Source organism: Rattus norvegicus, chromosome 4, assembly GCF_036323735.1.
Source record: "Rattus norvegicus strain BN/NHsdMcwi chromosome 4, GRCr8, whole genome shotgun sequence".
NCBI lineage: Eukaryota > Metazoa > Chordata > Mammalia > Rodentia > Muridae > Rattus > Rattus norvegicus.
The window spans coordinates 68,082,763-68,094,802 of NC_086022.1; the positions used below are offsets into that span (position 1 = coordinate 68,082,763).

General features: G+C 41.9%; 1 protein-coding gene across 3 annotated transcripts in view; it reads left to right on the forward strand.

The window, feature by feature from the left end:
* Positions 1-12,040, forward strand: part of Ift56 (intraflagellar transport 56) — a 57,965-nt gene that overhangs the window by 25,233 nt on the left and 20,692 nt on the right. For 2 of the 3 annotated variants that reach the window (XR_010065692.1, NM_001025045.2), the window contains exons 8-12: positions 2,987-3,061; positions 5,547-5,649; positions 7,789-7,844; positions 8,939-8,992; positions 10,461-10,524. Coding sequence is in view for 2 of the 3 variants with exons in the window: in NM_001025045.2 (NP_001020216.1) it covers positions 2,987-3,061; positions 5,547-5,649; positions 7,789-7,844; positions 8,939-8,992; positions 10,461-10,524 (352 nt within the window). In the remaining variant the exon portion in view is untranslated. The remainder of the gene's footprint in view (positions 1-2,986; positions 3,062-5,546; positions 5,650-7,788; positions 7,845-8,938; positions 8,993-10,460; positions 10,525-12,040) is intronic. The other variant, XM_006236330.4, reaches the window with a different exon arrangement.

Here is a 12,040-nt window from a genome sequence, read left to right on the forward strand (position 1 = left end):
GAGAGAGAGAGAGAGAGAGACTTATTATTTGTGGAAAGTATGAAACAGCCAATCTCTGTGTGTTGGTAAATACAGTTTTTGGTTGGTTGGTTGGTTGGTTGGTTGGTTGGTTGGTTGGTTGGTTAGTTTTTGTGGTTTCTCTATATAGCCTTGGCTGTTTAGAACTCATTGTATAGACCAGGCTGGCCTCAAACTCACATATATCATCTGCCTCTGTCTCCCAAGTATTGGAATTAAAGGTGTATATCACCACTGGCCTGCCTGGTAAATATAGTTTTAAAAATAATAATTTATATTAACATATAATGAATTCCAATTATTTTTATTTACTGATTATTTTGTTTTCTGTTTTAATGTCTCATATTAGAAGTATTATTGACTAAAAACCACATAAACAAAAGTCTTGATTTTAAGCTTGATATCATTAACAATCCTTTAGAGATTTTACTCTATTAAATTTGGCGGGGGGGGGGGGGGACTGGAGAAATGGCTCAGTGATTAAGAGTAATGATGCTCTTCCAGAGGTCCTGAGTTCAATTCCCAGCAACCACATGGTGACTCACAGCCATCTGTGATGGGATCTGATGCCCTCTTCTGGTGTCTGAAGACAGCAACAAAAAGAATTTTTTTTTGGTAACAGGGTCTCACAATGTAGCCCTGGCTATCCTGAAACTCACTCTCACAGAGGCCTGCCTGCCTCTGCCTCTACCTTCCAAGTTAGGATTAAGGACATGCACTACTATGCCTGACTTAGTAAACATTTTTATTATTTATATATTTGTGTGTGTGTCACATTGTACAACTTGCAGGAACCAATTCTCTTTTTCTATTGTGTGGGTTTTGAGATAAAACTTGGCTCTTTGGGCTTAGTCGCAGGATTATTTATTTATTTATTTATTTATTTATTTATTTATTTATTTATTTAGAGTGTGTGTGTGTGTGTGTGTGTACACATGTGCATGGCTTGTATGTTATGGGTTGGGGACAACTTTGGAAAGTCAATTCTTTCCCTCCACCCAATTTTGTTATTTCTGCTGCTGTGCTACATTTGCAAGCTTCCATCCTGTGCTGGGGCTGGGCTGGGGCTACAGAGCCACTGTATATGGGTTCAGGTTAAAGGATTGAGAGAATACAGGAGAGGTTATGATACGACAAACAGGAAAGCCGAGGGAGAATGGACTTGGACTGGGTTTTGTAAACAAGCTCAGTTCAGCACACAGGAGGAAACGTTAGAATTCAGAATTCAGGAGCCTGAGTAGACAGATAGATGCCTCATGTACTGCTCTTACAGAGGATCTGAGTTCAATTCCCAACAAGCACATGCAGTGGCTTACAGTCACCTATGACTCCAGCTCCAAGAGATCCAATGCCTTTGTTCTCTGAGGGTACCACCACTACATGAAGATGCCCACAGAGACACCTAATTAAAATAAAGTAACAGAGAACAAATATCAGTGGTTCTCAAGCTTCCCGATGCTGCTGCCCTTTAATAAATACAGTTCCTCATGTTGTGGTGACCCCCAACATACAATTATTTTTGTTGCTACTTTATAACTGCAAGTTTGCTACTGTTATAAATCGTAATATAAATATCTGATATACAGGATATTTTATATGTGAACTCTGTGAAAGGGTTGTTCAATTCCCAAAGGGGTCTCGAACCACAGGTTGAGAACTGATGACCTAAATAATAGGGAATGAGGAAGGACTGAATGCAGGTAATGGGCATGAATTGGATATAACATAATTGGTTTTCTTGTCTTAATTCTGTCATAGACTTTTTTGGTTTTAGCAGTAGATATGTGCATAAAAATATATTTGATAGTAAAATTGTAAAATCCAACATGAAGCTGTATGAATTCAGAACTGCTATTCAAACTGTATAGACATATCTGTGTATCTCCTACATAGATACTGTATAGAAGTTCAAGGAATTTGGGTCTGGTTAATTTTGGTGTGTGATTTTTATTGCAAGTTTTTTAAATAATAAACTTTATAAAGTTAGAAGAAAAGAATGTGGGTGGAATGGGAAGACTAAAACAATGAGAGGCTTAATCTCTAAGCCCTTGACACTGATAATAAGGACTGACCCTAGGGGTCCTAAGACACGAGCACAGTTTTTAAACCTCCTACTTAGTCTGGGGCTTGAGGCACTTAACTCTTTTAGAAGGTCCATGGTATAGTCCATGGCTCCAAACTTGCTGTATAGCCAAGGATGACTTTGAACCTCTGATCCTTCTGCCTCCACTTCTATAGTCCTGAGATTATAGGTGTGTACCACCACTCCCAGTTATAAGGTACTCAGGCTCAAACCCAGGGCTCCCTTCTTGCTAGGCAAGCATGCTATAGAACTACATCCCCAGCCTCCAAAACACTTAACCTTTGTTTATAAGACTCAGTGATGTCATCTGTAAAATGTAGATAATAATTATGTTGTCCCAGAACCCCCAGGATCAAATGAGATAGCACATTAAACTCTTTGTAAACTCTAAAGCACTAGATAGGTATGTGTCATAAGAACTGTACCTTGGGGCTGGACAGATCAGCTAGTGGTTGCAAGTCTAGACTGCTCTTGCAGAGGACCTGAGTTGAGCTCCCAGAGTCCATGTTGGATGGTTAACACCCACCTGTAACTCCAGCTTGAAAGGTATTCAGTGCTTCTAGTCTTAGGTGAAGACAGTGCTCAAGTGCGTGCGCGCACACACACACACACACACACACACACACACACACACACACACACACACCACACACACACACACACACACATTTAAGAAAATAAGAAGCTGGGTGTGGTGGTGCATGTCTTAATCCCAGCATCAGGAGGCAGAGGTAGGTGGATCTCTGTGAGTTCAAGTCCAGCAAGGGCTACATAGAGAAAACTGAAAAAAAAATCAAAATAAATACATATAATAACAAAATAAATCTTAGAAAATAAGAACTATATGCTTATTACTTTGATAAGTCTTTCCTTTTTATTTTTTAGGCAGAGCTCAAAAGCTTGATGGACAATGCCTCTTCACCATTTGAATTTGCTAAAGAACTCATCAGACACAATCTGGTGAGTGAGTTTCCCGTCTTGGGTGACTTAAGTCCTATTTTATTTTGGTACATCATAGCAACTAATGAAGGGAAACGCCCAACAATACCGCCCTACTCTAGGGAGTGCTGCCTTACTGTGGAAGAGATAAAAGGGGTTTCAGACACCAGTCTTTCCTCTTATTGGGAGGGCAGAATGTGGGTCACATTTGGAAAGAAGGGCAAGGCATGGAGACTCAAGTGTTTCTGTTCCTTGGAGGAAAACAGAGGAACTTATCTTCATGGGTAGAATAGGACGATTGCTTCATCCTTGAATGCTGGCTGAGTCTTCAGGGCTCATTTTAATCTAGGTCATGAATGTAGAACAAGTGTGATGTGTGTAAGACAACTAGAGGCTGATTGTACCAGTCGTAAGTGTGTGCTGGAGAAAGTGGGAAGTAACAATGTGTTTAGGGCTAGATTGTGATGGCCATTGCTTAAATGCAATCCAAGCTCACATGAAATCATAGCCTACCTCGTGCAGCACAGTGAGATGCAGAGATTATGTGCTCTGAGTGAGGCAGCAGGGAGCACAGAGCCAATGGTTTTGTATGGTGAGTTTCTGCTTCCCCATCTGAAAACAGCGATCGAGAAACTACAGCTTCTCCTTCTGCTTCTTCTTCTTCCCCCTCCTTCTCCCCTTCCTCCTCCTCTTGTTGAGACAAGATGTCACTGTGTAGCTCTAGCTGGCCTGCAACCCTGTGTACACACAGACCAGGCTTAGAGACCCTGTCTGCCTCTCCAGTGAGGAGACTAAAGGCATATATGTGCCAGGACACCCAGCCAGCCTACATTTTGAGGTCACATGTGGAATTTTGCACCCGTGGCATCAGCAGCAACACTAAACATTTTCAGGTACTGACTTGTTTAATTAGGGGTATTCAGCTTGTTGTAACTAGCCCTTACCTGCTGAGCCAGATTTTTTTTTTTTTTTTTTTTTTTTATATTTCTCTGTAACAGCCACTATCTGGTGGAATACTACCAATGGTTCTGTGACTTTTACAATCATCTTAAAGCCAGCAGGGCCAAACCACAGATAACCATGGAAGAAGAACACAAAAAAGTCCCCTGCATTTAGTTCGAGCTGAGCTTGTGATTATGAGAGTAAGTTGAGTAGGGTGCGGGAGCAAAGGACAAGTGTGGGGAGGCTGAGGACGGCAGGGCAAGAGGAATCAGCAGTCAGCCACGGCTTTTGAAGCTTAGCATTGAAAGGAAGAAAAATAGGGCATTCTCAGGAGGGAACAAAGGAACGAGTGGAGATTTTACACAAGAACAAAACCCCTTGTGTGTACTTGAAGTTGAGACATAGGGCTGCTACTTTGGGAAGACTGAAGATACAGTGATTAATGGAGACAGAGTCCAGATGGAGTTAGAAGTCACAAGATCAAGGCACACGAAGAAGTCCCCTTGTGAGGAACTGGGAAAAATCATCAAAATTAGTATTCTAAGGTGGGAAAATTACAAAGTTCATGCCTGATGCCTTCAATTCAGTGTAGTGGGATGGTTTTCTGTGTTCTGAACATTCGCTAGGCTCTGGAAATTGAATAGTGTGAGAAAATGGTTTTTAAATTTTCATTATATTTACTTCTGTGTGGGAATGTGTTTTCTTAGTGCACATGTGTGCTTGTGGCAGTCAGAGAACAATTTGCTGGAGATGCGCGTGTGGGTCCTGGAGACTGAACTCAAGCTGTCCGTCTTGGCAGCAGGGGCTCCACCTGCTGAGCCATCTCACTGGCTAATGTTTTCAGTTTTAACCTTGTAACACTCATTATCTAACAGCATACTTGTTTGCTTTTCTTTTACATTTTTAATCACATCTGTTAACTAATTTATTATATTTGCATGTATGCATGTGCAAGTATGAGTAAGCATGTGCACATGACTTACATGTATGTGGTGGCCTGAGGACTACTTGTAAGAGTCAGTTCTCTCCTTCTATCATGTGGGTCCCACAGATTGAACTCAGTTGTCCAGCTCAGTGGTGAGCACGTTACCTACTGAATCATCTCACCAGCCCTTGTTTGCTTTCTGAAGGGCTCTCCATACTTGAATAATTTATGTGGTTGCAGGGGAGTGACTTGGTCTTGCTGTAACCCCAGTGCTTAATATGGTAGTAGATATAGAGCTAATGAGTATTTGTAGAATTAAATTTAAGTATCTACTATATATATGCCACACAGCCAATTTTAACTCATGTAATTGTAATTTATACTAATTCCATTGGGAAATGAGGGAACAGGCTCTGAAAAGTTATTTAAATGCCATCATGGGCTTTTTACTTTTGTGATACTGTGGTAACATGGTTTCCTTGTGAAGCTCCGTCTAACCTTGGACTTGCTCTCCTCACACCTGCCTCCCGAGTCCTGGGATCACAAGTGTGCACACCAGCACTCCCATGCTGCTTCACGATTACAGTGAAGAGCATGCATAGCCCCTGAGGCACAGTGACACTCTTGCTTTCTGTGTAGGTTGTTTTCCGAGGAGGAGAAGGGGCTTTGCAGGTTTTACCTCCCCTAGTTGATGTCATTCCTGAAGCTAGGCTAAACCTAGTGATTTACTACCTTCGTCAAGGTAAGAGAAATTTGTCATGTTCTGACATGATGAAAAATATTTTCCAATATTTAATATGACTGAATGAATTGTAAATACATAACATTTCCAAAGATATATTTGCACCAAATTTGTGAGACAAAAGTAATTGAATGGCACTTACCAGTTGTGCCTTTTCCTCTGTCTTCTCCTTTTCCTCCCTCTCCACACCCCTTCTCCTTCTCTCTCTTCACACCCCTCCTTCCTCTTCACACCTCTCCTCCTCCCTCCTCACTCTCCTCCCTTCTTCTCTCTCCTCACACCCCTCCCCTTCACACCCCTCCTCCTCCCTCTTCACACCCCTCCTCCCTCTTCACACCCCTTCTCCTCCCTCTCCATATCCTTTCTCCTCCTTCCTCTCCTCATCCCTTCTCCCCTCTCAGTCTATTTCCCTTTTCTTCATCTTACTATTTTGTCCTTTCCTTTGTCAATTTCCTTTCAGGCCATCAATTTTTTTCCCTTTAACCTTTTCCTGTTCACTTTTTATGAAAATGTACATTCAGAGCAGGCAGTTGTGGTGCACGCCTTTATCCCAGCCCTTGGGAGGCAGAAGCAGGTGGATCTCTGTGAGTTTGAGGTTAAGTTCCAGGACAGCCAGGGCTACACAGAGAAACTCTGTCTCAGCAAAACAGGAAAAAATAGAAAAGACGCTGAAGAAGACGAAGAAGACGAAGGAGATAAGGAGAAGAAAAAAAATGCACATCTTAAATTATCAACATCTGTGTTTGCTCAAAAATTTCTTGCTTTGTAGACTAAGTATCTTATGAGAAATGTAATGTGATGTCTAATTCTTGGATTATCGGGAACATTTTTGGAGCAACCTTTCTCAGAACTCAGCAGTATAGGATACTTGGCTGTGGATCTTAAACTTTAGTGTAGCCTTTTCAGGCATGTGGTAGAGCCCAACCAGGCGACTTATTTCTCACTGAGAAAAATGTGCTTACTTTGTGAGAACATGCCTTACAGAACAGTCCTCTCTGTGTGACAGATAAGCAAAAAGAAATTTGTTTTTAGATATGAATTAATGAAAAATTGAATATATTTCACAAATTATGAAAAATTTCTAGCATAAACAATAGCAAATTTTAGAGTGTCCAAAGACTCCAAATTAAATAATTTTTAAACTGGCTATGGGTGGCTCACACCTATATGGTCTCTATGGTCAGAAGGCAGAGGCGAATAGATCTTTGTGGGTTTGAAGCCAGATTGGTTTGCATAGTGAATTCCAGGCCAGCCAGCACTATACAGAACATGTCTACATTGTTATTTCACTCTTAGGAATGTATGTAATGTTTATTTCTTTTTTAAAAAAAAGGGGGGAGGAGGAGACAGTCTTCTTATTTAAATACAAATCCATTGACATGATACCCAGCCTACATTTTTATTTTTTAATGATAGGGTCTCTAAAATAGTACTATCCTGGAACTTACTCACTAGGCCAGGCTGGCTTTGAACTCAGAGATGCACCTGCTTCTGCTTTCTGAGTGCTGGGATTAGAGAGACCTGTGCCACCATACCAAGTCTAGGAACACCCGAGTTCCAGCTCTAGAACTCCTGTGAAAGTGCCAGGTGTGGTGTCAGGCATTTGTAACACGGCACGGGGGAGGTGGGGATAGGAGGATCCTGTCTCTTTCTAGTGAGCCCCTTCAGCCTTATTAGTCTCAAAGTGGGTGGACCATGTCCTTGAAGATGACACCAGGGGTTGTCCTCTGGCCTTCATGTACATGCACACATGAAATACATACATGCATGTTTTAAAAAAGAAAATGACAGTTTTCTTTAGGATAGCTGCACAACCTAGAACTTGATGGACAATTCAAGGTCAAGTAAAACATGGTATTCTCTCTCTGTGTGTCTCTCTCTGTCTCTTTCTCTACATCTCTCTGTCTCTCTGTCTTTCTCTCTATCTCTGTCTCTGTCTCTCTCTCTGTCTCTCTCTCTCTCTCTGTCTCTCTCTCTCTCTCTCTCTGTGTGTGTAGCCCTGCACCTGCTGTAAGAACAGTCTATTACTAAGCTGCTGCACCCTCAGCCCCATTTTATATGAATATTTGAACACTATGACTGCTTAAGAGAGCACCACTGAAACACAAGCCCATATAACGCTGACTCCTTACCTTGCAGATGATGTGCAGGAAGCCTATAATTTGATCAAGGACCTGGAACCTACTACACCTCAGGTAAGTAGAGGCACTGTCACTTTTTAGAACAAGTGCTGTGGAGAGCAGCACTGCAGTCATAGCTGTAATCTGCCTCAGAGAAGACTCCCACTGCAGGGTCAAGAAGACTATATATGCTGATGGCTTTGTGCCACTTTGGGATGAGAATGAATGCTCTGGAATTTTTTTTTAAGATTTATTTATTTATTTCATGTATGTGGGTACATTGTCGCTGACTTCAGACACCAGAAGAGGGCATCAGGTCACATTACAGATGGTTGTGAGCCACCATGTGGTTGCTGGGATTTGAACTCACGACCTCTGGAAGAACAGTCAGTGCTCTTAACCGCTGAGCCATCTCTCCAGCCCCCTGGAATTTTTTTTTAATGTAGCCCTTAATATCCATTGATCCCCTAAAAGGTCTAAAATTTGAAAATATTAAATCTGTTTTAAAAAATGAAATCTGTAATTATATTGAATGAACAGCTACTCTATAAGTGTCTGCAACCTATCGTTTTTCCTTCAGTAAGTTGTTAACTCCTTTCATTCAGGGACTGTGTCTCATACTATCATATCTCCAACACTGTGTACACTACGTCTATAGAAAGCACCCTGCCCAGCCCCTTTCACTAAATAAAAGACTAAATAAAACTGGCTGGCTTCCCTAACAAGCCTAGGAATCTGCCTATTTTCATCTCCCCAGCACTGGAATTGCAAGTGTCTTTTTACATGGGTCCTGAGGATTGAACCAGGGTCCTTATATGACAAGCCCTTTGCCAACTAAGCAAACTCCAGCCTCTCACTGAATTATTTCTGCTTAAGAGCTTACAATAGGGGGTTGGGGATTTGGCTCAGTGGTAGAGCGCTTGCCTAGGAAGCGCAAGGTCCTGGGTTCAATCCCCAGCCCCGGGGCGGGGGGGGGGGGGGGGGGAAGAGCTTACAATAGTAAACTCTGCTTTATGGGCTCTTGTCCTCTAGAAGTCAAACCAAACTCCTCTTCCTTTCATAAGCCAGGCTATAGCAGAGAAAAGAATTCAGCATATGAAGTAGAGTTGGGGCAAGGGGCCAACAAGAAAGCCCGCGTAACTGTGATTGGTGTGATTGTGTTTTCCCAGGAGTATATTCTCAAGGGAGTTGTCAATGCAGCCCTTGGCCAGGAAATGGGTTCAGTGAGTATAAAATCATGATAATCTATATTTGACAGAGCTCTAGTTATATAAAGACCACAATAGATACTGATGTGCAACCACTTACACTCCCTGGCTTCTTCTGCATGCCCTTTGTCTTTATCACTGGGGGAGGGGTGCTGGGGGTCAAAGCCTTCTGCGTGGTAGATCCTTGCACTGAGTCACGTCCTTCAGTTCCATTCTTTAAAACCTCCAGTTCAGGTATTTTGCAGGAACAATTATATTGTGTAGAGATTTTTTCTTTTTTTTTTTTTTTTTCGGAGCTGGGGACCGAACCCAGGGCCTTGCGCTTCCTAGGTAAGCGCTCTACCACTGAGCTAAATCCCCAGCCCCGAGATTTTTTTTTAAGCTCTAACCATAAAACTTGCTATTTTGTTTAAAAGAGCACCAATGTAGTAGAGTTATTTCTTTTTTGACAAATACAAACAATGGATTTGGCATCTAGAACATGGGGAACTTCTTTCTCTAGAAAAGCTTTTGTTAAGGTACTGGAAATACACCCTCCTCTCTTCTGTAAAAGCTTTTCTTTGTTTGTTTCTCTGAGAACAGTGTTTCTCTAGGTAGTCCTGGCTATCCAGGAGCTCACTCTGTAGACCAGGCTGGCCTAGAAGATCTGCCTGCCTCTGCCTCCCAAGTTCTGGGATCAAGGTGTGTGCCACCACACTTGACCATTTTTTTTTTTTGTTGTTGTTGTTCTTTGTTTTAATTTTGGTTTTCCTAGATACTATATCCTCAAGATGGTCTTGAAATCACAGAAATCTTCAATCTTTCTGCCTCAGTCTCCCCAGTGTTTAAAGAGCATCTATAACTACCAAAGCAGCTCAAAGTTAGGCTGCTGTTGAGCATGGCTCCACACAGCTCTAACTACAGCACTCAGGAGGCCAAAGCAGGAGGGACTCATGTTCAAGGACAGCCCAGGTTACATAGAGCAACCCTCTCTCAACAACAGGCAGGCAGGCGGGCATGCAGACAGACAGACAGACAGACAGACAGACAGTCAGGTAGATAAACTGAAGTTCTTATCCATGTTAATGTCTTAAGTTCTTCATGAAACAAAGGATACAATGAACAAACCTTTCATCTTTGGGTCTCTTTGTGTTGGCATCAAGTACTTTCTGCTTAGATAAATGAGGCTAATGAGTAATCCTTGTTACGTCTATAGCACCTTTACAACGTTCAGACACAGAGAGTTGTTCATTGTGAAAATTTACTTAATGCACAGATTTTAGAGTGGAATTTTGTGGTTAGAGTTTCCTTCTCTAGTTCTACCTATGTTCACACAATTCTAGATTGTAATTTTCTAGGTGCTGCGCTAATGATATGAGCATGATATAAAACAAGGATATATGTTAAATGACATATGGGAAAATGCATTGTAGTCATAAGTATAATATAAATAAAATGTTTGTACTTGTTGCCTCTCTATTCTGAGTTCTGTTCTATTTTGCAGAGGGATCATATGAAAATTGCCCAACAGTTTTTCCAGTTGGTAGGAGGATCAGCTAGTGAATGTGGTATGTCTATGACCTGTCCTTCTGAACACAGTTTATGTTTGCAGTTGGACAGTACTGACTGGTGGAGCTGACTGTCTAGAGATGCATGTTATGTTTCCTGTTATGAAGCAGGAAGTTAGAGTTGGGGAGGAAGGCTCACTTTGTAGCTTGCTCACCCAGCATGCAGGAAGCCTTGGGTTTGAGCCCTAGCACCACATTAAGCAAACATGATAGCTGGTACCTATGATTCCAGCTCTCAGGAAATAGGAACAGCATGACCAGCCTGGGCTATAAGAGACCCTGTTGAAACAATGGCACACATGTGCACATGCAGGAATGTGTGTGTGTGCGTGTGTGTATACACACAAATAAACACAACAGTAAGAGAAAATGTCAGCATTTTCCCTTTGAACATACCAGAGAAAGAGGATAAGAGAGGACTAGAAAGATGGCTCAGTGGTTAAGAACAACTGCTGCTTTTATAGATGACTCAAGGTCAGTTCCCAATCCTACATCAGGTGGTTCAGAACTGCCTGTAAACCAGCCCCAGGGAATCCAACTTTCCCTTCTGGCCTCCACAGGCCCCTGCACTCACATGCGCACATAATTAAAATACAAATAACTGTGTTTTATAAAATGGATCTGAGGCTAGAGAAATGGCTCGCCAGTTAAGGCACTGGTTGTCTTCCGGCCTCCATGGGAGCCAGGCACACATATGATGAACAGACACATGTTTAAGAGAAACACTCATACACATAAAAAATAAATAAGTACAGTTTTTTTTAAAAGAGCAATGTGAGAAATAAACAGGAATAAATTTTCTTCTTGGTTCCTGAGAGTTGTAAATATAAATTAGTTTTAATATGAAATGTTCTTACGGAATTTTTAACAACTCCTTATATATTTACCTTCTGGCATGTTGCAGCCCCCCCAGTCCCCAGTGGGTCCTTTGCCTTTTTTTTTTTTTTTTTTAAAGATTTATTTTATTATATATAAGTACACTGTAGCTGTCTTCAGACACACCAGAAGAGGGCATCGGATCTCTCCACAGATGGTTGTGAGCCACCATGTGGTTGCCGGGAATTGAACTCATGACCTCTGGAAGAGCAGTCAGTGCTCTTAACCACTGAGCCATCTCTCCAGCCCGGGTCCTTTGCCTTTAAATTTCACTTTTTGTTGTTTTATTTTTTGAGACAGGGTCTCGAGGTCACATTATGTATCCTTGGCTGGCCACTACCAGGTTGGCTTTGAACTTATAATCATCTTGCCTCTGGCTCCCAAGTGCTGGGATTATAGGTATGCACCACATCTAGCAAAGCCTAACTTCAGAGCATATTTTGTTGGTTATAAAAATAACTCCAGACTGAGGAGAAGGCTCAGTGTAAAGCACTTAGAGCAAGAGGACCTGAGTTCTGGTCCCTAGTTCCCATAGAAACAGGGTGGTGAGCATCTGTAATCCCAGTGCTCCTGCTGCGAGATGGGTGGAGACTGGAAAATCCTCAGAAGTTTACCGGGAAGCTAGCCTGACATATATGGC